Here is a 26,833-nt window from a genome sequence, read left to right as displayed (position 1 = left end):
AAGCAAGTAGGAATAAAATGTAGATAGAAATTAGAACAAAGAAGTGGTGATTCAGTTAACTAGAACAGTTGAAGGCAATCCTACACAAATGTGTTTTTAATCTTGATTTAAAAGAACTGAGGCTTTCCGCACTTTTACAATTTTCTGGAAGTTTGTTCCAGATAAATGGAGCATAGGAACTGAATGCTGCTTCTCCATGTTTAGTTCTGGTTCTCGGTATGCAGAACAGGCTGGAGCCAGAAGACCTGAGTGGTCTGGAGGGTTGATACACTGATAACAAGTCTGTGATGTATTTAGGTGCTAAGCCATTCAGTGATTTATAGACTAACAGAAGTATTTTAAAGTCTATTCTCTGAGATACAGGGAGCCAGTGTGTAATAAGATGTGAGATTATATTTTGAAGCCAGATCGCCCAGCCCTAATCCGTTGATCCGTTTCTGGGTGGATGTTCTCAGGTGGAGCTGATTCCAGATGTTGCCATGAGTTCTGAGTTAGGCAGAAAATCTGGTGTTGTGATCTACGGCTGTTTTATTTTCCTCGTCTCTGTTTCCCATCCTGCCCTGAGAATCTGTTTAAATATTACATTACCATGTAAAATGCAGGCACACAACACTTGGAGTATATTATTAGCCAACAATTATTGTGTTCAAACAGTCTGGTGTGATAGAAAAGCTGCACACAGCCTGAGTCTGAGCCTCAGAGCAGCGCTCACCTGTGAGTCTGAAGGAGCTCGCTCCACGTTGGCCTCGGTTTGGGTGATTTATGGTTGATGGAGCCGGTGAGATCTGAGCTGACTGACTGTTTGTGGTGTTTGTGTTCAGAGCGATCGCTGTGGAGCGGGAGCTGAAGGAGCGTGGCCAGGTGAGTGCCGGCACTGGGGGGGGTGGGGGGTGGGGGTTTTCTGCGTTATCCATTAACTCGTATCACTCGGTCTGCAGCAACCACCAGGGGTCACACCTGTTGTTAAGCCTGAACACATCTAGAGTCGAAGCGGAGCTGTCGGTTCTGTCAGAGCTCAGATTATCTGTTGCAGAACGTTCTCGCCTCCGCTGTCATCACAGCTCGTTGATCGATTTTTTTTTTTTAATTGGATCTGAGTCTCCCAGCAGGACTGAAACCACGCGACGCACACAACAATCGCGCACATTCTCAAACACGTATGTAACGCTGCGCGACAACTACAGCAACTACGTCACGTCCGTTTAACAACTAGCTCAGGCTAATTACGTAGCGGGATAATGTGGAGACATTTAGCAGGAGTCGGTGAGAATGAACAATATTGGCCGGTAAAAAAAAAAAATAAGATGGGCCGGTTGATTCTTCAATTCAATTCAGTTTTATTTATATAGCACCAATTCATGAAACATGTCATTTCAAGGCAGTTTACAAAGTAAAATTCAATCATATTATACAGATTAGTCAAGAAATTTCCTATATAAGGGAACCAGTTGATTGCTTCAAAGTCTCTCCAAGCAGCATTCACTCCTCCTGAAAGAGCGTAGAGCTACAGGGAGAGTCGTCTGCATTGTTGATGGCTTTGCAGCAATCCCTCATACTGAGCAAGCATGAAGCGACAGTGGAAAGAAAAACCACCCATTAACGGGAAGGAAAACCTCCAGCAGAACCAGATTCTTACGTCGGTGAATCAGGAAGTTAATTTCGGACACTGGCTGCACAACCGCGGAGATTATCTGACGTTGTGACTTGTTCCGATTTCCCACCATGAACAATAAAAACACATTGAAAATATTCTATTCCTGCTTTGGACATAAATTCAGTCTTCCCCGATTTCTTTAGCATGTCTCAGTTGTAATTTGGCAAACATCTACAGATTCAATTCAATTTTATTTATATAGCGCCAAATCATGAAACATGTCATCTCAAGGCACTTTACAAAGTCAAGTTCAATCATATTATACAGATTGGGTCAGATTATACAGATTGGTCAAAAATGTCCTATATAAGGAAACCAGTTGATTGCATCAAAGTCCCGACAAGCAGCATTCACTCCTGGGGAACCGTAGAGCCACAGGGAGAGTCATCTGCATTGTACATGGCTTTGCTGCAATCCCTCATACTGAGCAAGCATGAAGCGACAGTGGGAAGAAAAACCACCCATTAACGGGAAGGAAAAACCTCCGGCAGAACCGGGCTCAGTATGAACGGTCATCTGCCTCGACCGACTGGGGTTACAGAAGACAGAACAGAGACACAACAAGAGAAACAAAAAAGCACAGAAGCACACATTGATCTAGTAATCTGTTCTACATTAGATGGTAATAGCGTGTGAGCCGTCTTCTCTGGATGATGTCACAGTTAACAGAACGCCAGACCAGGTGTACCTACTATGAAGAAAAAGAGAGAGAGCAAAAAGTTAAAAGCTGAAATGACGACAGTCATGTAAGGTTGTGTCCCGCTTCTTATTTACGAGGGCCGATATATTCCAACGGTAAAATCGTTCAGTTAAATATTGTAGCTCTCCAGGCATTCGTCATCGTGACATTGGGACCAGAGGCGACGTCCTTTTTACTTTTAGAATGCAGAAACCGGCTGAGATTTTATTCGCACAAGTTCAACGACGAGTTGGCTAATTAAAAAGAAGGGTCCCGTTTATAGTCTCCGACCGGCCAATCAGCAATAAGGTCTAGAATCAGCGGGTTCCCATCACTGCGCCTCTGCTGATAAACATCGTCCCTGCAGCAGCGGGCCTTTGGGTGTTTGTTGTAGAGTTGGGCCTGTCCTAACCCACGCTCAGGTGTTTGCAGGTGTACGCCCTGCTGCGGACTGGACCAAGAGCACTTTGACATGAATTTTGAGGCTCATCTGCTGTTGTTACCTGTCCACACCTGTTCCGGCTGTAATCCACCCGTTTTGTTTGTCTCTGCTGTACGGAGCCGACACTCTTCTTCGTCTCTTTTACTCTGTCTGTTGTTCTCCTAGATGCGTCTGCTGTATCAGCAAGCTCTCCAAAACCTGCCGCTGTGCGCCGCCCTGTGGAAAGATGTAATTCACCTGTGACACACACACATGAACACTCATAAACACAGAGTTTGTTGATGCTCCCTCGTCTGCTGAGTCTGAGTGATGCAGTCTTTTATTTTGAAAGACCCCCCCTCAGATGTTTTTGAGCTAAGTCTTAAGGCCCATTCATACCTCACGTAAAAGACGGATACTGATACGTGTGGAGTGTTTCATACGTTCTAACCGTCGATTTCGTCCGTATTTTGACACGAAAATTGGGAGCTTACGATTACGGATCAATACGGAGCAATACTACCGGAAGAGGTGGGGGCGCTATTGAGTTTGTAGTACAAAATGTCAACAGAATCACAAAGAAGGTTATAATTCTGGGCTTTAAACAATGGCAGGTTTTGAGGAACGACTTTCGGAGATTGTCCGCAACTACCCACACATATGATGTGTCGTGTCCGGAACAAAAAGTTATGAATAGCTTTTAGGAAATCGGGGAGGCTCTGGGCATGACAGGGGATGTCGTAAAGTCCAATAGCGTACCGCGAGCGAGCTATTTTTAGAAACGTAAGGTCACGATGACGACACATCACGTGGTACGCAGTAGGGCAAACTTGCATAGTCCGCCGCTGTTTTGCTGTAAAACAGACGTGCGTTAGCCTAGGTTTTACTCGGTAAACGACTGCTTTTTCCAAATCTAAGACCATGGTTTTTAAACATTGTTGCTATGGAACGTGCAACAGCGACTCGAGGTACGCTGATCGGCCGCATATGAAGGATGTTTTCTTCAAGACTGCCAAGGAGAAATGTGTGCGCTGGGTTCACCGGGGCGGTCGGCCTACACAACAGTTCAACCCGGAAAAAGTTACCAAATTCAAGTACATATGTAGCAAGCATTTTGTCGGAGGAAAGGGCCCAACCGAAGAACATCCTGACCCAATTCCAGCGACATCAAGTAGTGAACAGGTAAGAGTATTTTGGTGGCCGACATGTTAATAAAGTAGCGCCTGCTACCATGACAGCATATAGGCTATCATGGTAGCAGGCGCTAACATGATAGCCTGCTACCAGGATAGCTTACTCAAAAACATTTCAAATGAGACAAACATTAAACATATACCGATCCCTGGACGGTGATTGCAAACAACAACAAAAAAAAAAAACGGCCGACGCTGCCATGATCGCCGCGCAGGAAAAAAAAAAAAAACAAAGCTTACCGTTCATCAACTCGGCCTGTTTTCCGTTCTTTTTAAACCCTCGACACTCAAGCCATCGTTTGAGCTGAAGGTTGGTGTGTTCTTCGACAGTGCGGCCAGTAATCCGTGTGCCTGGGACATCGTCTTGGGAAAGTTTAACGGCTGTAAAGTCGGTCATATCGCTGGTTCTGTTGTGCGTGTAATAGCTGGTTGCTACGGGCGTTCTCTACCTGTATGCCCTACCAAAGCGGCAAAAGGGGCGTTGCTCTTGAGACGGTGACGTCACGTGCGCGGTACCCCATTGGGCTGAAATTAGGGAGCGCCCAGCACTGCCACCTACAGGAAATATTGGTTATTGCGCACCTCAACGGACGGAGGTATGAAGGAGTCAACGGATAGAACGTACGGACAGAAATACGGACGTGTAGGCCATACATAGGGTATGAATGGACCTTAACACAACTCGGGGGGGGGGGGTCTCTGTGCAGTAGGAGGGTCTGAGCACGCTCAGTTAGGATTTCCGCATATGGCTGCAGATTGTTTCTGTCTCCCACCGTTAAAAGAAAATGTTTTTTAGGTTTGTCGTAGGACTGGTGCCGACGTCATGTTGTCGTCTCCAGCCGTCTACAGGCATCTGCACCCAGAAAACCTTTAAAGGTTTTGGCTTTTTTTTTTTTTCTTTTATTTAATCACCTGGAACTCAGTGCCAGGAGCATTTTTGTCATCCCAGCCGTTTGAGGGAAAGGTTAGACGGTTCTCTTTTGGAGGAGACCAGAATCATCAGACGCTGACCCAGGCGTGGTTCTGGAGCAGGACCCCAGGCGACTGTCGTGGGGGGGGGGGGTTAAAGGAGCAGAAGCCTGGCTGAGTTTTCAGACATGATCCAGTCGTGTTGGTCAGGGAGAGATCAGCTGAGCTGTTTGACTCACCTGTGTACAGCATGTTCACCTGGCCCTTCCCTCCATCCCTTCCATCCCTGTGTGACCTCATCTGTCTGTCCCCCCCTCCCTCCCTCCCTCCTCCTCCCCGCTCCTCTGTGTTCACCCCCCCCCACCCCCAAACTCTCCCCTCTCTCGCTCTCTTTCCCCTCTCTGCCCCTCCTGTCTGCAGCGGTTGCTGTTCGAGGCGGCGGAGGGCGGAGCCTCTGACCGTCTGCGGCGGCTGGTGGACGGCTGTCAGCAGGCGGGGGTCAACTTGAGTATCGGGGGGGTGGATCAGTGATCAGACTGATAAGTAGAGCTGGTCAGTAGGTGACTGATTGACGAGGTAAGGCCACGCCCCCAGCCTGCCACCCTACCTCAGTGAATGTAAGTATGAGCTGCTGCTGCTGCTGCTGAGTGACGCCTTTGCTCTTCATCACCTTCTCTTTAGTTGCTCTCACCTTTCAGTTGGACTCATTTCCCTCCCTTTTTTTTTTTTTATTTCACCCACCTAAGAAGGGGTGGGGCAGCCCCACCCCCACCCTCTCCCCCACTCTTTGTTTACTTTGTTAGCGGACTTTTATTTTGGTAACCTGACGAAAGACAAGTGTTCAGGCTATTGATCCAGTATCTGTGCGGAGATGGCCGCCTTGCCGATGTAGTGTTTTCTGATTGGCTGAGTATTTTAAGAGACTGCCACGGAAACGAAGGTCGCCGCGGGAAGCCGCCGAGCTCAGCCCGGACTGCTCATGTGCAATCTGTCGTCCCGACACCTAAAGAGACATTTGTGCTGCCACTGTTGTTTTCTACATGTCGGATGTGATTAAATTATTTTTTTTATAAAAATGGAAACGAGTTGTGTGGGTTTTTCTTGAGTCTTGAGTGTTTGTTTCGCACAACTGAGACGTTGTCAGGTTCAAACACCTAAAACATTCATTAACAACACAAGGAGAGACAACAATGAGGTTTGGTTTTCAAATAATCTTGCAAGGAGATCGAACGGAGATGCTTAATACAGATGTCCAAATCCGATCTGAAGCAAATCCGTCGCCCCCTCTCTATTTATTAGGAAAAGGAATCCCTGGATCCATTGTCAAGCTAAGGGGTAGGGATAAGCAAAATAACTGTGACCTTCCAGATAAAACCAAGCAGTTCACACAGCGCAGCACTCCAGATGGCTGAATAGAGTTCATAAAAACACTTATCATAGTCACAGCATATTTCTCTGCTTTGTGCAGGCCTTCTGCAAATATAAGAGATAGATCTAAAACCTTAAAATTTCTTAGTAAAGAGTAAATATATTTGATAAATGCAATGAAAATAGTAAATAACATAAAATATGTAGACATAGTAATAATTCTATCAGAAGTGCTGCAGCCAGAGCGAAAAACCGCTTCTGAAATGTTTCTGCACGAACAAACGCACATTTTAATTTGGAAAAGACTTCCAAACGAGGGTTTAGATTTGATTTGTTAAATTTGAACATAAGACTGATTTGAAGATGCTTTATTGTGGGGCAGTGGACTGAAAACGCCAGCAGATGAACTCCTGATGAAGATGAGGATCAACTAATCATCCATGAGGAAAATAATTGCAGCGCCTCGTCTACATATGGCTAAAAAAACAGAAGAAAACGGATTAAAATGAGATGCAGCGCACCTGACGAACCAGCTCGTCTATGAACTTGGATCAATAAACAGATTTATCAGTTCCTGGTGTTTAATTGGAAAACTATTCCTACGAGTTATTAAACTTTATCCTACATGTTTGGGATTAGCTGCTGCCTCACTTTACTATTTAACTGGAATACAGTAGTTAATGAATATTTGCATCTAAAAGTTTGCTATATTGGTTTTGGTTGCAATGAAATAAGATTTGAATTGAACCCATTCTAAACTAAATTTAAACATTGAATATTATGTCTAGATTTTTTTTCCCTATGAGCTGCCTTATGATGACTGGATGTAATACGTTGAAGAAAGAGAATCAAAATTGTTAAAATTATTTTTACTTAGTTTAATAAACCCTGTAAAGAGCAGGTATAGACAATGGATGCTCTAATTTTTATTTAAAATTAATTATTTACAAACAAATCAATTTTGATTACCTGTTTGAAATATGGGGCCCACAGACCACCAGGGGGCCCCAAAAACCCTCTTAATTCTCTCACCTGTATAATTCACATAATCTTAGACTTAGAGACTTAGACAACTTTATTTGTCATTTTGTATGCACAGAGTGCGTACAGAACGAAATTTTGTTGCATACAGCTTGTAAATCTTGGAAGCATAACCAGTTTAACTGTTCTAGCTTCCCTGACTACTGAGTTTAGAATTAATTTGTGTACTCTGGACATGACTGCAAGCCAGACTGTGTCACTGGGAGAGAGGATGCCAAGAACAACATGGGCCCTTTTCTGGACTGTGTGGTACACATTGAGGAAGATGGGAGTCTCAAAACTGAGGTTTTCCGGAAGCCCACAGACGAATATCTGCGTTCTGATTCATATCACCCACTGGAGCACAAACTCTGTCATCTGGCTCTTGAGTTACCGGGCTGACAACATTCCTTCTGCCACAGAGTAGAAGCAAGAACACGATACATCAGGAAATCACTGCAAGCTTATGGTTACCCAAAATGGGCCTTTGTCAAGTCAGCCAACAAAGCTGGCAGAAAGAGTGTTGAACACAGAAGAGAGAACAGAGAGACACAAAAACATTGTTCCATATGTGTCAGGGGTTTCTGAGAAACTCAGGAGAATTTTCTCTAAACACAACATACCAGTAGATTTCAAACCTAATAACACTCTCAGACAGAAACTGGTTCATCCCAAAGACAGAACAGCCAAACCACAGCTGAGTGGCGTTGTGTCCAATGCAGCGAGGACTGCTCAGACTCCTACATTAGAGAAACTAAACAACAGCTACATAAACGCATGGAGCAGCACAGGAGGGCCAGACTCTGCAGTCCACCTGCACTTCAAGAACAAATGGTACTCTTTTGACGACAATGATGTCCAGATTTTAGACAGAGAGAATAAATGTTTTAAAGAGGGATGAAAGAAGCCATCTTGGTCCAAAGAGAAAAGCCTTCACTAAACAGAGGGAGAGGTTTGAGCTTCCAACTCTTCAGTGTTACAACTCGTTCCTCCAACACGTTCCAGAGAGATTACATCAGCATCTTGTCATGATTCAGGTGATCAAGTACTTCACTCACTCCAAGCAATAGCTTCTAGCAACCCAGGACAGTGACAGTGGGTCATTGATTTACATCTGACTGAGAATAAGCCTAGGAGGAAGGGCCTCCATGTCCTTAAAAACAGCAGCGCTACAACTGCAGGTTGGTCATGAGCCACCAGAACTGACAAAGACTCCTGGACAGATGTTGAAACGTTGTCAGAAAAAAAACAGAGAGAAAGTCCGGTTGCCTCCGATTTAAGCCTGTTTGCTGTTACTATATAAATAAACTGAAGTGAAACTGAATAGACATGAAACTAGAAGTTGGTGACAGTGGGTGGGGGAGATTTGATCTTCTCATATTTTGTGGGAAGTATAAAAGTTTGTGAGATTCCTTTACCAGATATTCTGTATTCTTTGCCCAGGTTAAGCTGCCAGTTCTGTTCACAACCAGATACCAAATTACCAGATCAAATGGAAAAATTTTATAGTTAACACACTTAATAATTTATTAAATAATTATATGAAGGTTTCATGAACTCAGAAGATTACAGTGGGTGAAAATAAATAAAGATTCACTGATGACTTTAAAGTTAAGTTTTAAAAAAAGTATATTCAAGTAAATTTGAGGTAATTTATTTTCCTTTCTTTCTATCTTTATTACTTTATTTCTTCCTTTTTAGGTTTTTTTTTCTTGCTGTTGACACAGATTAACTAATTTTTCCTAACTCATACAGTGAAGTGGAACAAAAGAGCGAAGAGGGGTGAAATTTTTCAATATCAGATCATGATCTGATATTTAAAAAATTTACCCCTCTCCCGGATTCTGCTCTGGACAATCCCTGCAGTTACTTGACTATAAGTTTTATTCGGGGCAACCACAGAAAAAAGGCTTATGCGCGATCTGTTTGTGTCCATTAGATATATTCGGAGCTTGAACACCAAAAAATTAATTTAATTAGCTTTAAACTGTGTGCATTTGACACATTTTATGAGGTTCCAAAGTTTGCTTTTATTCCCGGCCGGCTTTGCTTCTAAGTAAACAAGGAGATTTAGATTTAAATAAACAATTTCGAATTAAATTAATTCATTGTGTAATATGTTGTTTTTGTAACATACTTCTATTTAAATTTCTGCTTTGGTTTTAATCTTTTTAATTCTTGGTTTTTCATTTTACCGGAAACACCGTGTTCGCGTCACCGGAAGCTGAGCTGTCAGCTTTGTTTTGGCAGCTGCTGGTCACATGATGTGCTGACGTCAGAGGTAGAGCAGCAACATGGCGGAGCTGTTGAAGGTAAGAAAACATGAAGGAAAACATGGATCTCCGCCGCCGTTTTAAGCCCGGAGTTTGGTCTCAGGTTGTACGGAGCTCCGCGGGGACCAGGCGGGCTGCAGCTCAGGCCGCCGGCCGCGGTGCTTAGCTGCCGGGTTATCGGCACCAGGAGGAGGAGGCAGCACAGGGGAGGGTGGTCACTGCCAGCAGGGCGACGGTTCCAGTCTGTGGTTAACTTCCGAGTCGGTTCTCCTCCAGACGGGTCCGGTTCTCCGGTGGCCGGCGGGGAGCCGTGGGATCCGGTGGGACCACGGGGTGTTGTTGAAACTGACGCCCAGAAACACAGCTGCTGGTCCGGCTTCAGGCCGAGTCTCTCTCCGCCCCCTCCCCCCGTCCTCCGGTGCTGCCAGCAAAGTTCCCAGAAACAGTAAAAAGCGGGTTAAAATGAAAGCAATCCGGGTTTAAAGATGGGATAAACTGGTGTATTTGGTAAAATATTCGTCCCTCTCAGTCTAACTCTGCTTTAACTCAGTCCTATTTGAATTGTGGTTCCTGTTGGACAAACAACACTGATAGTGAAACTAGAACAATCCAGGCTGGACTTTTCCGGTCAAACTCTGGTTTCTTCCTGTCAAACGTCCTTTTTGCATACAGTAATCTGCTCAGAACGTTCTTTAAATCTGACCTGGATCTGTGCTTGCTGATTGGACCAGAGATTTCAGGTAACCTTCCTGTCTCCCAGTAACTAAACTTTGCCCCCTGCAGGTGATATTTGAACATGATGGGATCTTCCTCCATCCGAGCCCAGATGAAGGAGGCCCGGAGCAAGATCTGCTGGTTTCAGGAACCCTTCGAGTCCTGGAGAAGGTAAACCTCCTGCGCCGTCTCAGATATTTCACACAGAAACCGTCTTAAGGCTACGTGCGACCGTCTGCGACCCAAATCCGATCTTTTTGTCCGTGTGCGACACCTATCCGTCCTTTTCATAGCAGTGTGAACGGCACAATTCTGATCTTTTCACCCACAAATGAGGAAAAGTCAAATATGTGCCACCTCCATATGTCGTACAAATTCAGATACGTATCGGATGTTTTTCAAAGCGTCAGCAGTCTGAGCGCGGTCATGCCGGATTTGTTTTTTACGTCCCTCTCCTGTCTCTCACTACACAGTAGCAGCAGTTAGTGCTCCATAAAAGACCATTAATAGCAGCGCTGCTTTTTTATCTTACTTCCTCTTCCTAGGATGTGGTCTTAATAGTCCCGTTTACACTACCCTTTTTTTTAACCGTGTAGACAACGGTCCGAGCTCGATAACTCAGATAACTATCGAGTGTAAATGGATCGCAAACTGAACTGAACTGTGCCAGACACAACCGAACCGCGCTAAATCTAGACCAGTTTGATAGGTGGTTTCGGCACGGTTCATCAGTGGCTCGGTTCTCTGATAACAAAGAGCGCATGAGCAGACCGCTTCATCTCCTTACACTCAGCTGACTAATTTAGCGGTTTCAGACATTCATAAAAATACTAGCTTCTCTACCGTGTCACACGGTTTCCAGTGATGATTCTGCTTAGCAGTGTGATGAACCTCAACGTCTGTCGTTGCTTCCTGATTAGATGTTTGTTTGTCTTATCCATTTCCTAAAAGCCGACTCTGTCAAATAAATTCACCAATGGTTGCCTTCTTCACCTGACTCTCCGCAAACAACAAAATATCACAATTATAACCAAGCATAACTTCCTGAATGTTACGGGCGCCGCCATTTTATTTGCTTAATTCCCTCCTTCAATCCTAGAGAGCAGTAGTACCGTAGATCGTCACTAGGAGGCGAGGAACCGTGCTAGCGTGACGTGTAAACGGTCGTCAGAACCAAACTCGGCACGGTTAACTGATCCAAGCTCGGCATGGATCGGTTTAACAAGGTTAGCGTAAATGGGGCTAATATTGTCGGCTTCCATTGCTCAGCTGCTTTCTAATAATAAGGAGATAGGCCGCCGGCCTTTATCCATGTCTTTATTTTATTTATTTATTTATTTTTACAAATCTTTCTTGAACACTTCTAGAAACAATTACGTTCCCCATTATTTCCATAAACGGTGCGCTGCTGTGTGACGTCTCCTTCTGTTATCTGCGTATGTAGGTCGCGGTCCTGAACCGTTCAGACGGCAGTAAGATGACGTTCGCATTTAATAGTAAAATGAACGGCCACCTAAAAAGAAAATCCGATTTCAGCAAAAAAAAATTGTAATTGAGCATGAAGACCTGCAGCGTGAACGTAGCCCGTGTTTGGTTGTCACGGCTTTGGCGTCTTAGGATCAAATCGCTCTTTTTCCAGAGCCACTGGATTGATTTTTGGCCCGCTCACCTGTGATCTGTGCAGAAAAAGGTGAAATCGTTTTGTGTTTAACGGTCAGCTGATCAGTCCTTCCTTCTACCTGCAGGATGCAGAGATTCTGGTAGAATATCGCCCTCTGGAGGACAGCGTGGACCCGTCCAACATGCTGTGCGCTGGACAGGTTGGTCTCTGCTCGCTCTGTGACGTCGGACCATCTGAGAGCGTTGTGGTGACATCAGGGGGTGTTCAGGTGTGCCGCGTTTCTCCCCAGGACTCCAGTTCGGTGGTGGAGTGGGCCCAGTGTCCCGGGGAGAAGTCCCAGTCCCGGCAGCAGCTGGAGACGCAGCAGAGCTACGAGACCGAGTGGGACATGGTGAACGCCATCTCCTTCAGGAAGAAGAACTGCACCAACGGAGAGGGTGGGTCTGCAACCCTCCTGTCAGAAGACTGACGGAGGACCTCGGTCGTTCTCCTGTGTGTTTGCTGAGCCCTGCGTCTTGTCTCGCAGGCTCTCTGAATCACAGCCAAGAGCGGAGCCGCTGGGCCTTCTCTGTGAACATCAGTGACCTGAAGTCCATAACAGTGAAGGATGAAGGGTGGACCTTTCTCATCCTAAAGCTGAAGGACGCCTTCAGCTCTCTGCCGGCACTGCACTTCCACCAGGGCGGCAGCAAAGACTTCCTGGACTGCCTGAGGAGATTCGCTCTGCTGACCGAGTTAGTATCTGTGGAGTTTTTACTGAAGCAGCATGGTTCGGATTCCTGCAGCTATTTAGGGGAGAAAGTGGGCTAAGGTTTGCTCTACAGTCAGATATAGACCCTCACAAATTTTATTTCATTTGTTTCAGTGAGACTAAAGAAAAGAAGCGTTTTCTAAAAAAGACCAGGCGATGGTTTTGACTCCCACCGAACATGCTGCGGCAGTGGAAAAGAATTATATAAAATGTTTTTCCTGTCTACATGAAAGAAAAACACAATTAATGGTGGAAGTATTATTTGTGTGTCCAGGAGAGAACACACATATAAACAAAAAAAGCTGTAAACCTGTAGTACAATCTTTAGGACGGAAAACAGAGCACTTAGAGTGAAGAGGCAGCCATCCAGAAGAGAAATGGAGTTTAACTCAGAAAGACAGACCCAAGTCTATCCTCTATAGAGAAAGAACATTAGGTTATTGGCAGCAATAGCTCATTTGCATGCTAAGTTAGGTTAAAAATAACAGAGAGAGAACATAAATGGCGGCAATAATTGCAGATAATTGATAAATGGAGAGTAGTAGGAGAAAGTAGTAGAGTGAGGAAAATGGTCTGTATATCCCCCAGCTGCCTTACCCTGCGCTGGATTTGATCATTAAGGACTTTATATATGAAATGATGAGTTTTAAAATTTTGTAACTTTGATTTAACAGGAAGCTAGTCATAAGCAGAAATCTTTTTTTAGACCGTGTGTTAGTAGAAAAGTTTGTTGTCACCCTGAAACGGGGTCAGATCTGTGACAATGAGCCCAGCTGTGCATGCCTCAGTATTTCAGGGACTTCCTGGATTGATAAAAGATCACCTGGTCCTCTCAGACTTCCTCACGCACAGGATTCAGTTTTACCTCTCGGAGAAACTCAGAGCCCTAAAAAGATGAAATCACTTGCACTCAGGGTCCAGAAACATTAGGAGCAGTTTGTAAGGCTGCAGGTTGGAGGCGTAGCCGCTAATAGCAGGAGCTGTCGGCTCTCTCGTTTGATCGCATTTGATTTTGAGATACACGCGGCCTGTCTGCAGAGACGCGTCATTTATATGTTAATTTCTGCAATGAAGAAATGTTTCTGTGGCTGAGATGGAGTCGGATTACGGCGCGAGGCTCTCTGATAACTCTTATTAAAGTTCTTATCTGCAGCTCAGTGAAAGGCTGGAGCGCTGCCGGATGTTTGGATTCAGATCTGTGGCGGAGTGACGTTCTGCTTACGCTGCTAAACACACACACACCCAACACAGAGGGTCTGAATGCAGCGTGTCTGTGTGTGTTTCAGGTGCCCTGAGGATAAGACGTGTCTAATGGTCAGCACTCCAAACCGAGCTCTGTCCCAATCCTTCGAGAACCTGCTGGACGACAACAACTTTGGTCTCGTTCATGTGAGAACGAAACACAAACGCACACCAGCAGGGCTCAGCTTGCTGATAGGACCCTGAAGCTCCTGTTTATTCTGCAGTTTTATTTAGTTTCTGTGTGAGCTCGACATTGCATCTTAAAATAATCCCCACTGCCACGTTTTTACAATTTTCTCTATGTAGGAATGAGGAAAAGTTTCAGTGTTTTTTGGGTTTTTTTCTCTGCACATTCTGATTGATCGCTCTGATCTGGCTGTTATCGCTCTGCGGTGTTTTCCTCCTGCAGAAGTTTAAGCGCGACCCGTATGTGGCGACACTGGGCAGCTTCTCCAAAGTCACCAACTACATCTACGACGCCCTGCGGGGGGCAGAGGAGCAGCAGCAGCGCCCCCCGGAGGAGGTTGCAGACCTGCTGGGTGAAGTCATTCCTGGTCTGGAGATCAACCAGCAGGAGGAGCCGGGCTTCGAGGTCATCACCAGGGTAAGCGGCTCAGATTCTCACACGTACAATCTGTTTATCGCATGATGAATTTAATCAGCACTTTCTGCTGCAAACCCCCCCAGAGGTCATCCCTTGGAGTACAGTTAACCTGTTTAGACTAAATCTCCCTGTGGACACCCGTCTGCAGGGATGTTGTGATGAAAACGGCCACTCACTGAACCGTGATGAACCCTGTGGAGGAAGTTGTTTCTGTTCTGAGTTCCTCACCTAAAATCACCTAAAATCACCTAAAGTCACTAACGACCTGCTCCTTGCTGCTGACTCTGGTTTACCATCCATTCTCCTTCTGCTTGATCTGACCGCAGCCTTTGACACAATCTCCCACGCATTCCTTCTCTTGGTATCATGAATTCGCCCCTTTCCTGGTTTCTTTCATACCTTTCAGGCCGCATTCAGTTAAAATCATTCACTTCCTCTCCAGTCCTCTGTCACCTCCGGTGTTCCTCATGGCTCTGTCTTGGAGCCTCTGTTGTTCCTCATTTACATTGTCCCCCCTGGTCATAATTTTTCTAAAATGTAATATTCACTTTCACTGCTATGCGGATGACACCCAGCTCTACGTCTCGACCAAACCCAACTCCACACTCCTAAAGCTCAGCCCTCACTGACTGCCTCCCTGAAATAACCTCAAACTTCCTTAAATTAGATTCCAACAAAACAGAGCCTCTTTTAATAGGTACAAAATCGACATCAAACAAACCAACGTAACATTCCTGTTCCTGTCGATAAATCCTCCGTCTTTCCCTCTCCACAGGTCAAAAGGTCTGATTATTTCCAACTTCGTAGCATAAATCGTTTCTTGTTCACAGTCTGGTCACTGCCTGTCTAGATTACTGTAACTCTCTTCTTTTCGGTCTCCCACATAAAATACTTCATAAATTACAGCTGCTCCTAAACTCACAAACCCGTATTATCATGTAAAGCCCTTCAATCCATCACATCTCACCCACTCTGCAGCAGCTTCATTGGCTCAACCAACTACAAAGTCCTCCTCTTTACCTTCAAAGCTATCCACAACCTCGCCCCTCCTTATATTTCTGCTCTTCTTCACATTGCTACACCTGTGCGGACCTTCAGATCCTCTTCCTCCATTTATCTTACTGTCCCCCCCCCCTGCAGAGCATTCAGTCCCTCTGGAACTCACGTCCCACCTGACCTCCGTAACACAGACTCGCTATACAGCATTCTCACTTATTGTTTTCCGGTTTTTCTTTATTATTATTATTCCGTCGGCGTCTAACTACTCTCGCATACCTCAACCGATTTCAACAATTTTGGGGTCAAAACGTTCGGCTCCTTCCCGACATGCCTGCTATGACTCATGGTTATGCTAACTTTTATACTTTTTAAAATATTTCACTTTTTGTGCGATTTTTCTTTTTTTTTTTGGGCTGTTCCCATTGAAATCAATGCAAATTTCTTCAAATTCCTTCAAATTCTTCACATTCTTCCTATACTTCCAATTCTTCTAATTGTTCTTAATCTTCAAATTTTTTGACAATTTTTTAAATTTCTTCAAATTCTTAACATTTTTCAAATTTTCCAAATTCCTTCGAATTTTTTGAAATTCTCCAAATTACTTCAAATTTTTCAAATTCTTCAAATTTTTCAAATTTCTTCAAATTTTTTTCAAATTCCTTCAAATTCTTCTATTTTTTCCAATTCTTCAAATCTGATTTCAATGTTTTCTGCATCTTCTGCTCAATCATTCTGCAGATTAGCATTCTCACTCGCTGTTACGCAGGAACAGCTTTTTCTAGTTTAAACTGTCTTATATTTTATGTAAGGTGACCTTAGTGTCAAGAAAGGGGCCTATAAATAAAATGTATTATTATAATTATTATAATTATTACCTGTGATGTGACAGATCGACCTGGGGGCGAGGCCTCGTGTGAGCCGGGCAGAGCCGCTGTCTGCAGACGACTGGAGCAAACATCAGGACCCCGAGGGGAGGATGAAGGACGAGGCTACGCTCAGACAGAAGATCTTTAAGGGAGTAAGTCTCAGCAAACAAACCCACACAAACCCAGAAATAATGTTAGTCTGTTCAGTGACTGGACTCCCTTAGAGATGAAGGGTAGATCTGCTTATCCACATTGAGCAGTGAGGCTACTGGCATTCCTTCCCTCTTGCCTCCTTTTTTCTGTCCCTCATGAAAGTGCAACATTCACGTGGAATTGGTTGATTTATTTAAAAAGGATATTTGCTTTTAGAGTGGACGATCGTTTTCACCAGTGGTAACTGGAACCTCAGGAATACTAAAATAAATAAGATTCAAGGTTGATTTCTGGCTGTTTTTTATACTTTGGTAACCTACTGAAGAAGTTGATGTGAAACCAACTAGATGCAAGAGTTGGGACTAAAAAGCTATATTTAGTATGTTAACAGATGTTTTTAGCCTGACTGTGGGTGGACAGATTAGACGGGCAAGGCAAGGCAAATTTATTTATATAGCACAATTCAGTACAGAGACAATGCAAAATGCTTTACATGGTTAAAATATAGGAATAAAAGCAAGTAGGGATAGAATGTAGAAACAAAAAAGAACATTTAAAACAGTAAAACAGTTTAATTAGAACATTCAAAGGCAATTTCAAACAAATGTCTTTTTAATCTCGATTTAAAGGAACTCAGGCTTTCCGCACTTTTACAGTTTTCTGGAAGTTTGTTCCAGATCAGTGGAGCATAGGAACTAAATGCTGCTTCTCCTTGTTTAGTTCTGGTAACAGTTTTACCCAAAAATGAAACAAAGTTGAGAAAAAAAATCCTTGAAATTTAATTGAAACAACACCTATGGCCTTTATTAGGTCTTCACTGCAAAAACAGAACTAAAAATAAGTAAAAAAAAATTCTTGAAATTAGTGTATTTGTCCTTGATTTGAGCAGGTAAAAAAAAATATCTGCTAATAGAATGAGTATTTTGACCCCTAAAATAAGATGCTTAGATAAAATGCACTTCAAATAAGATGGAGATGAGTTGTTCCTATTTTAAGTGCAAAAGAGCAAATAATCTTATTTACCTACTCAAATCGAAGATTTCAAAAGTTTTTTTAGTTATTTTTTAGTTCTGTTTTTTTGCAGTGTTCTAGGGTTTAGAAATTTAGTTTTGTGTATATTTCTGAAAGAACTCCCCTGCTGCCTGTTAACATAAGAACTACCTTACCCACAATGCACCCCGCTCAGACAGGAACCTGCAGGGACCAACTGCACGCTTACAATAGGAGCTGTACATTTTGTTTGGATCAAATTTAAACAAATCCTGAGAATGAAAGAGATCACGGTCAGTCATGTGACTTTACTGATGAGACCATGTGACCGACCGGGGGTCCGTTTGTTACCTGCAGGGTCTGTGTCACGCCGTGAGGAAAGAAGCCTGGAAGTTCCTCCTGGGGTATTATCCGTGGAGCAGCACGCTGGAGGAGAGGAAGTCACTGCTGAAGGCCAAAACGTACGACGCCACACACACACACACACACACACACACACACACACACACACACACACACACACACACACACACACACACACACACACACACACACACACTGATAACATGATCACTGCAGACTGCTGACCTCTGCAGCCATTCCCGCTGCATCAGACTGGACCTTCAGATTGTTCTCCATCAGACTGAGTTCAGATGTTCAGCTTCTCAGGACCGAGTTTAACCTGAGAGCAGCTGCTGTTTTTTTGTTTTTTTATCATATTGTTATTGTTGTTAAAATAGATGTACAATGCCATTCAGATTATAGTGTTTAGCAGTTGTTACAATTCCTTTAGCAATGTACAATATACCAAGAACCACACAGCAATTCAACATTTTTATATTTTTCTAAACCCCATCCAACCCCAACTATCCCTGTGCCGGCAAAAAAAAAAAAAATGGAAATTAAATTAATAAAAATTAAATTAAAAAAAAAAAACAAGTTAGAAGGGAGAGTTGCAAGTTTGTCAAAATAACCCAGTAAAGGGTCCCAAATTTTATAAAAAGTTTTGGTCGATCCTTTCAGAAAGTATTTCACTTTTTAAATTTTTAGGAACATCATCATATCGGAAAGCCACATTGATGCCTTAAGTGGAAATTGGGGTTTCCATTCTAGAAGTATTCTCCTTCAAGCGATTTTCGTTTGCAACATTTTCGTTGCTAGAAATCTTAGCATCAACTCCAAAAATTGCCTTTAAAGGACTAGGTTTTACATGTAGGCCAAACGCAACATTCAAAATCCCAAATATTGATTTCCAAAACTCTTCCAGCTTAGAGCAGCTGCCGGTTTTGAACGAGGCGGCTCGTTTGGAGCTGAAATCAAGTCACTCTGAGCTCCACTGAGCTAAAACCGAACTCACCGATCTGATAACTCATCGGGTCGGGTTCAGACGGGTAGATTATGGGGTTTAGCCTGGTTAACGGTGACTGTGTGTGTGTGCTTGTCCCTGTCGGCAGAGATGAATATTTCCGGATGAAGCTGCAGTGGAAGTCCATCAGTGAGGAGCAGGAGAGGAGGAACTCCAGACTGAGGGACTACAGGAGTCTGATTGGTGAGAATGAGGAGGATACGCCTAAATTGTCGTGCCTGTGCAAATTCTCAGTTATCCGGGTCAAACAGGCCTAAATAGGAGGCAAACCGGGCGGTTGCCTGATTGAAGCCCGTTTGCTGTCACTTGAATCGTCATTTCAATCCAAAATGTCACCATAAGGCCACACGTGTGACGCATGGAGGGTTGCAGAGATCTCACTGCTCTAAGTGAAGATCAGATGTTTAGCTGAAGCTTTGGTCCTGCCTTTTTTCCACATCAGGTCATTGAATAAATAAAAATAAAATAGAACTGCAAATACGTATGTAACTACCTTTAATGCAACATGTTCAGACCGGAGCGAGGAGTTGGACAGAGGTCATCTTTGTGAGTCTTTACGCCCAGATTTCCACTGTGCTTCAGGAGAAAATAAGCTCCTGTTTTATAAATAGATCAGAAGAGAATTATCCTTTTTTTTTTTTGTTCCACAGTGGTAGAATCCAGGTGTCTCAGGTGAGTCGGCCTCACCTGTCCGGATCTAACCAACAGTTACGCAGCCGGGTGATCAGAGCTTTCATTCGTCTCAATCTGAGATCATAAAGACTCGGCTGTTTTCCAGGAAGATGATGCCGAATAAAATTCTGTCACCCGGCTCCAGCTCAGTTGGAGACTGATGGAGACAGAAATGGGACGGGTCCGCTTCCATCTGAAACCAGATGGAGGCGACGCGCTCAAACGTCTGACGTCCGCCGTGTTTGTTCTGTTCCGCTGCAGAAAAAGACGTGAACCGAACAGACCGAACGAACCGGTTCTACGAAGGTCTGAACAACCCGGGCCTGACTCTGCTGCACGACATCCTGATGACCTACTGCATGTACGACTTCGACCTGGGTGAGAGCTGCGCCGCATGTCGGGTTCCACTGGGCGGTTCTGACGTTCATAGGGGTCCAACTTATAAAGGTCCCGTTAGTGTTTTTTTGTTTTTGTTTCTGTCAGCAGAGAATAATAAAGTTCAGACCGTCAGACACATTCGCACTGAACAGCAAACCTTCAGTTTAGACTTAGACTTATAGACAACTTTATTTGTCATTTTGTATGCACAGAATGCATTTTGTATGTATCCTGTGCATACAAAATGCACAGAATACATACAAAATGCACAGAATGCATATTGTATGCACAGGATGCATTTTGTGCATACAATATGCATTCTGTGCCTACAAAATGCATATTGTAGGCACAGAATGCATGCAAAATGCATTTTGTGCCTACAATATGCATTCTGTGCATACAAAATGCATTCTGTGCATTTTGTATGCATGCATATTGTAAGCACAGAATGTATTTTGTATGTATTCTGTGCATACAAAATGCACAGAATGTATTTTGTATGCATTCTGTGCATACAAAATGCACAGAATACATACAAAATGCACAGAATACATACAAAATGCACAGAATACATACAAAATGCACAGAATGCATACAAAATGCATTCTGTGCATTTTGTATGCACAGAATACATACAAAATACATTCTGTGCTTACAATATGCATGCATACAAAATGCACAGAATGCATTTTGTATGCACAGAATTGTATTGCATTTTGTATTTTCTGTGCATTTTCAAGCTGTATGCATACGAAATTTCGTTTGCATACAGCTTGAAAATTACAGTGAATTGCAGTATATTACAGGATAAAGTAAAATTACAGGATAAAATTTACAGGATAGAATGTACAGGATAAAGTGCAGCAGTGATTTAACAGTACAACAATTGAAATGTAAACAATGCAGGAGAAAGAGACTGTGTGCGATCAATATGTACAGGTGAGTATTTCTTAAAAAAACATTTGTATGTGCAGAAATGATTTGTGCAAGAGTGCATTTTAGAGACTGAGAGTTCGGCAGCATTTGTAATGCTGGATAAGGATGCAATGAAGTAAATGTGCAAAATGACTTTATATGATTATTTTAGCCTCACTATTTTCAGAATCTTAAAATGTTTGTTAAACATGTCTGATTAAATCTTCATCATATTGATAATCAGTCAGAGATCAGCCTTAATAATTGTAACTTGATTTAACCAACTACCTTTGAACCCATTCAAGATTCAAGAAAACCGACCAATCAGCTGTCGCACCATGTCAGATTATCATGTATAATATTTTCAGGGTGTTGGATGAAGCGTACAGCATCATTAGGCGCCGGTTCTGATTACCCTGGGTTGGTCAGAACCAGGCCTGGTACCTGCTGGGGTGCTGAGGTTCTGTTTTCCCCTCCGCTTAATGACTGACCGGACCATGTTTCTCCAGGTTACGTTCAGGGGATGAGCGACCTGCTGTCACCGATCCTCTACGTGATGGAGAACGAGGTCGATGCGTTCTGGTGTTTCGTGTCCTTCATGGACCAGATGGTAGGCTATCTGTCTGTCTGTCTGTCTGTCTGTCTGTCTGTCTGTCTGTCTGTCTGTCTGTCTGTCTGTCTGTCTGTCTGTCTGTCTGTCTGTCTGTCTGTCTGTCTGTCTATCTATCTATCCTGTTTTGGTGGGCGGGGCCTCAGATAACAGCGGTGTTGAATTATGAATGACAGCTCAACACGGGGCTGGACTAAACATTCCCAGCTGTTGATGATGATAATAATAATCTTTATTGTCATTGCGACATACATTCCAATTAAACTTGTTCTCTGCATTTAACTCGTATCCTTAGGGATAAGTGGGCTACCACTGTGCAGCGCTCGGGGAGCAATGAGGGGTTAAGGGTCTTGCTCAGGGACCCAGAGTGGCAGTCTGTGGGGGTTGAACCCCAAAACCTCCGGGACACAAGCGCAATACTCTAACTAACCACTAGGGCACCACTCCCCAGCTGTTGTGTTCAAGAACTGTAGGAACTGGGAATATCTCTTTAAAACGGTATAGATATTCTGTTCATGTGATTTTAAAACAACAACATGCTTCACCGATGTAAGCTGCTTACGTCAGCGAACAACACAAAGTAGAAAAATTTAAAAAACTGATGAATCTGCACGGCTTTTTCAGTCAATCTTGGACATTTCTTATGCTCTTTAATTAAAATGGGAACCTTCGAACTGCAGCAGTAGCGTCGGAGCACCGCTCTACCCAGCATGGCCGCCTCTTCTTCTTCTTCTTCTTCTCCTGCTGCCGTTAGTTCCTGAAGCAACAGCTGGGAATGTTTGTCCATAATTCAACACCGCTGTTATCTGAGCGCCCCTCCCCCCCATGCCAAAACAGGGCCGAAGGTTTGAAAATGGAAAAAAAAAAAATCTGAAAGTGTAAAAAACAAAATATTTTGAGTCTGAAAAAAAGTTTAAATGTTCTTTCTATTTTCAAATCTATTCTTGTCGGTTTCATACTTTTTTAGTTTTTGAACAAACATTATGACGCTGACTTAGCTCCATACGGAGCCACCAATGTTTGATGTGTGCAAACTGTAGTAGCTCATGAGCCTGAAAACCGAAGAACAAACCAGGAACAGAACCGTAGTTTAAGTCTGAAGAACTCCAACAGTCTGTCTCAGTTTAATCTGCGGTTCTGTAACACGTCCTGTAAGGCGGAGCAGAGTCTGGGTTGTGGTTCTGATGTTAGAGTGGACCTACCTGTTCTGTGCGAAGAACTCTGCGACCAGCTGACCCGTCGCGTTTTGCATGTTGGGTCTGTTTGTGTTGCAGCACCAGAACTTCGAGGAGCAGATGCAGGGCATGAAGACGCAGCTGATCCAGCTCAGCACGCTGCTCAGACTGCTGGACCTGGCCTTCTGGAACTACCTCGGTACGCAGCATCCGGTCGGCTCTCTCTCTCTGCCCGTCTTCCCATAGACATAATATAAGAGTAGACGCGTCATTGGGCGGGGTCTGCCTATGCTGCGATGCGTCAGAGCGTCCGCCATCTTGAATGTGGCAAATCTGCAGTTACTCAGTCACTTAAACGGTATCAGAGGGACTTTAATCTCTGAATATACTTTGTATTCGTAGTATTTTTGTTTTTGTAATATTACAAGTTTATTTTCGTATCCCTTTAGCTTCATTCTCCTGAATTTATTCTCCTAAAGAATAAAAATATTTAAAACAATCTAACCTGGCCCTATTACTCCAGGAGTGAAATAATTCTGCAAACTGTGACTATTCTGGAAATGTTCCTTCTTAATTCTCATAATATGACATTTTTCTCATAACATTACCACTTTTGTGTTTTTTTTTTTTTTTTTTTTTTTTTTTTTAACTTTATTGACCTAGGACTTTTTTTCCTCATATTATTAATTTTACCTCTTTAATACTCACCCAAAAAGTCTGTTCCTAATGTTCATATGTGACACGGTTTTATGAAATAATGAAGACCACAATGTTTATATTTAACACATTGATCCTTATATTCATAACACATACACACACACATATATATATATATATATATATATATATATATATATATATATATATATATATATATATATATATATATATATATATATATATATATATATATATATATAAATAAATAGCCTGTGTTACCACTCTGCAGCTTTAGTGTGTCCAGTTTTGCAACATGGTGCAGCCTTAGTTTATAGAAGGCAGATACAAGTAGTGAAATCAGCCAGAATACATTTCCATGCAGCACAGGAATGAGGCATCTTCTCTGATCCACGTTCACAATAATAGAACTCAACTTTTTTCTGCCACATACAATATGGCGGTGACGTTGACGTGCGAACCTGCGCCCTATGACGCGTCTACGTATATGATGTCTGTGCGTCTTCCTGTGTTTTCTCCGTCACGTGATCCTGGTTTTCTTTGGGTTTCAGAGTCCCAGGAGTCCGGCTACCTGTACTTCTGCTTCCGCTGGCTGCTGATCCGCTTTAAGAGGGAGCTCAGCTTCCAGGACGTCCTGCGGCTCTGGGAGGTCAGTTTGAAGATCGCATGCTGTGAAGGTTCTTCCAGCAGGTCTCTGAGGCCTGCAGAGGATGGAGTTCATAGTCTGACCTGATGTTTCAGGCATGCATAGAGTTCAGTGTTGGGTTCTTCATCCTTCTGTGAAAACAGGCGAAGATGTTCTGATGCAATTGGTGTGAAAAATATCCAAAGCTGATTAGTTCCCTTAGCCCCCGCTGAGGCTCCGCCCACACAGAACAGATCATCCCTCTGAGCCTCGGATGTGTGACCGGCTCCTCTGGTCCAGAGACCACAGGACCAAACCGGCACCGCTCACCTGGAAGCCTCAATCCCAAACCGAACTCATCCCAACATGGCCGTGGTCCCCCATATCTGGTCCCCTGATGGCGTCGTGTCTCTTGTCCCTCCCACCTCAGGTCATGTGGACCGGGCTGCCCTGTCAGAACTTCCACCTGCTGATCTGCTGTGCCATCCTGGACTCGGAGAAGCAGAAGATCATGGAGGAGAACTACGGCTTCAACGAGATCCTGAAGGTAACGCAGAGCCGAGCTGGCCGCTGAACTCGTTCCGGTTCCTGTGACGGACCTGCGAGCCGGCAGCTGAACGCTGAAGCGTTATTTTTTTTTGGCGGAACCGATCCATTGGGTTTGTTCTGTGTGTTTGTGCTGCAGCACATCAACGAGCTCGCCATGAAGCTGGACGTCGAGGAGATCCTGCAGAAAGCTGAGGGCATCTGCCTTCAGATCCACAGCTGCAAGGTGGGTGTTCGGTTTTCCTGTCCCTGCCACTGAGCTACATTATACACTGGAGTGCTGATTTTGCCGAAAAACTGAAGTCACTGGCCGCCATCTTGCTACTCCCTACTCTCACAGAATCCCACAGGATTTGGTTGCAACAACAAGCAGTTTTCTGGCTGAGTGAAAACGTTTTACAGGTAATTCTACAGTCAGTGGATGTACTAACACTATCAACTACTAGGAAATTAGGTGCTGAAATATTTTACATGTTATTCATATTATATATATATATATATATATTTATATATATATCTCTATATATATATATCTCTATATATATATATCTCTATATATATAGATATAGATATATATAGATATAGATATATATAGATATAGATATATATATATATATATATATAGATATCTATATATATATATATCTCTATATAGATCTATATATATATATCTATCTCTATCTATATCTATCTCTAGCTATATCTAGATATCTATAGCTCTATCTAGATATAGATAGATCTATATCTATAGATCTATATCTATATCTATATATATCTATATCTATATCTCTATCTCTATATATCTATCTCTATATCTATCTCTCTCTAGATATCGATATATCGATCTAGCTCTATCGATATCGCTCTCTAGCTCTAGATCTAGCTCGCTCTCGCTCTCTCTCTCTCTATAGATAGAGATCTATCGATCGAGCTCTCTCTCGATCGAGCTCTCTCGATCGCTATATCTCTCTATCTCTATATCTCTCTCTCTCTCTCTCTCTCTCTCATCTCTCTATCTCTCTCATCTCTCTATATCTATAGCTCTCTCGCTAAATGCTAACCTCTTTCAGCACCTGACTTTCTCAGTACTTGATAGTTTTAGAACATAACATAAAAGTATATGGCATTTGACATTTTAAAGGTTTTAAGTCTCCCCTGAACATGAGAAAATCCTCGTTATTCGATGCTGTAGCGCACATATTCCCTAGTTACTGGGAAAATAGGGAGTACCAATATGGCGGCTGGTGGCTTCAAAGCGACTCGTTCTAACAGACGGCGATTAGCACTCCAGTGTATTATATAGCTCAGTGGTCCCTGCGTGTCCCTGGTTGGATTACCGCGGAGCTCCTGATGTTGAAGATGCCGTCGGTTTAGCCAGAACCAGAACCCAGCTCTGATTCTGACGGGCTTCTCCTCCCTGCAGGACCTGCCTCACTCCATCAGCACCATCCTGGGCTTCGACGCGAAGCGGCAGGTTCCCAACCAGGCCGGTCTGGGAGCGGCTCCTCGGCCCGCTCCGCAGCAGGACGCCTGTTCTAACGGACACTGCAGAGAAAGCAGACCCCAGAACAGCTGCAGAGGGGTCTCCACGTCGTAGCTGTCGCACAGACTGGCTGTAGGTCAGCAGGGGGCGCTGCGTGCCCCCCCCCAGGAGGAACGGAGAAAGGTGTACAAAGGATCGAAGATTATTCAGAAGCTTATTTTTCTAACTTCTTGTATCGTCTCTTTGCTCCTGATGTTTTCTAAAAAATCCTGGCCTGCAGGACGGAGCAGGAAGGAGCAGGTGGGGACTCACCTGGACTCACCTGGACTCACCTGGACTCTCACACATGTGCCACACGGGTGTGCATCTGTTTCCTGAGTCGGGACTCGCCTGCAGATCCGACCGCTGCCTGAGAATCTGTCCCGCTCTCAGACAGCAGCTAATCAGTATTTCTATTATCGATGCATCGGCTGGTTTTTGATTTCTTACGTTTTGTTTTTTGTTATTTTTAAAGTGTAAAATGCCCAAAGTGACGTCCTTAAACTGCTCAGTCTGTCCCAAACTGAAGCGCATTGTTTTCTTTCATTAAAAAGCTGCCAACAAACCTTTTTGTCTCTGCATTTTAACAGCTTCATCATCCTCAGCTTGCTCCAGATGTTCCTGCAGCTGCTGGGGCGCTCAAAGAGGTCCAGAGGTTTCGATTAGGTTGATCGCTCAGTTAGTGATCAGTAATTATTTTTCATACATCAAGACTCTTCACTCTTGCCTTAGTAATATTTGAGGCTGATAGTTGTTCAGCATTTCTGCTTTCCTCCTTCAGTGCTGCTTTGACTTTTGCTAATGATACAATAAGAAGTGTTTATTAAAAACACTCGGAGGGTTATGAAATTCCTCGTGAAAATCACTTAGTCAGCATACGATGCATTTT

At 43.6% G+C, this 26,833-nt stretch overlaps 2 protein-coding genes across 2 annotated transcripts in view; both read left to right on the top strand.

Moving 5' to 3' along the window:
* Nucleotides 1-5,938, top strand: part of LOC105929624 (zinc finger C3H1 domain-containing protein) — a 43,740-nt gene extending 37,802 nt beyond the window's left edge. The window contains 3 exon segments of the mRNA XM_036125451.1: nucleotides 822-861; nucleotides 2,941-3,003; nucleotides 5,277-5,938. Coding sequence (XP_035981344.1) covers nucleotides 822-861; nucleotides 2,941-3,003; nucleotides 5,277-5,387 — 214 coding nt within the window. The 3' untranslated portion in view covers nucleotides 5,388-5,938.
* A 3,533-nt stretch (nucleotides 5,939-9,471) lies between these two features.
* Nucleotides 9,472-26,510, top strand: tbc1d15 (TBC1 domain family, member 15). The gene is made up of 17 exons (XM_012867622.3): nucleotides 9,472-9,556; nucleotides 10,301-10,402; nucleotides 11,977-12,051; nucleotides 12,142-12,289; nucleotides 12,379-12,586; nucleotides 13,890-13,992; nucleotides 14,255-14,449; nucleotides 16,338-16,466; nucleotides 17,815-17,918; nucleotides 18,912-19,006; nucleotides 19,757-19,873; nucleotides 21,298-21,398; nucleotides 22,673-22,772; nucleotides 23,803-23,900; nucleotides 24,307-24,423; nucleotides 24,562-24,648; nucleotides 25,846-26,510. The coding sequence occupies exons 1-17, from the start codon at nucleotides 9,539-9,541 to the stop codon at nucleotides 26,017-26,019; spliced, it is 1,971 nt and encodes a 656-aa protein (XP_012723076.3). The 5' UTR covers nucleotides 9,472-9,538; the 3' UTR covers nucleotides 26,020-26,510.
* The last annotated feature ends 323 nt before the right edge of the window (nucleotides 26,511-26,833 follow it).

This window comes from Fundulus heteroclitus, chromosome 2 (genome assembly GCF_011125445.2).
Source record: "Fundulus heteroclitus isolate FHET01 chromosome 2, MU-UCD_Fhet_4.1, whole genome shotgun sequence".
NCBI classification, from domain to species: domain Eukaryota; kingdom Metazoa; phylum Chordata; class Actinopteri; order Cyprinodontiformes; family Fundulidae; genus Fundulus; species Fundulus heteroclitus.
Note: the sequence above shows the minus strand (reverse complement) of the source record. Positions and strands in the feature narration are given on the sequence as shown.

Bases quoted from the DNA above. Each gene is read 5' to 3' on its own strand.
- tbc1d15 (XM_012867622.3), top strand. The intron at 10,403-11,976 runs GTAAACCTCCTG...TTCTACCTGCAG, and splicing joins CCCTTCGAGTCCTGGAGAAG to GATGCAGAGATTCTGGTAGA. The intron at 22,773-23,802 runs GTACGCAGCATC...TTTGGGTTTCAG, and splicing joins GGCCTTCTGGAACTACCTCG to AGTCCCAGGAGTCCGGCTAC.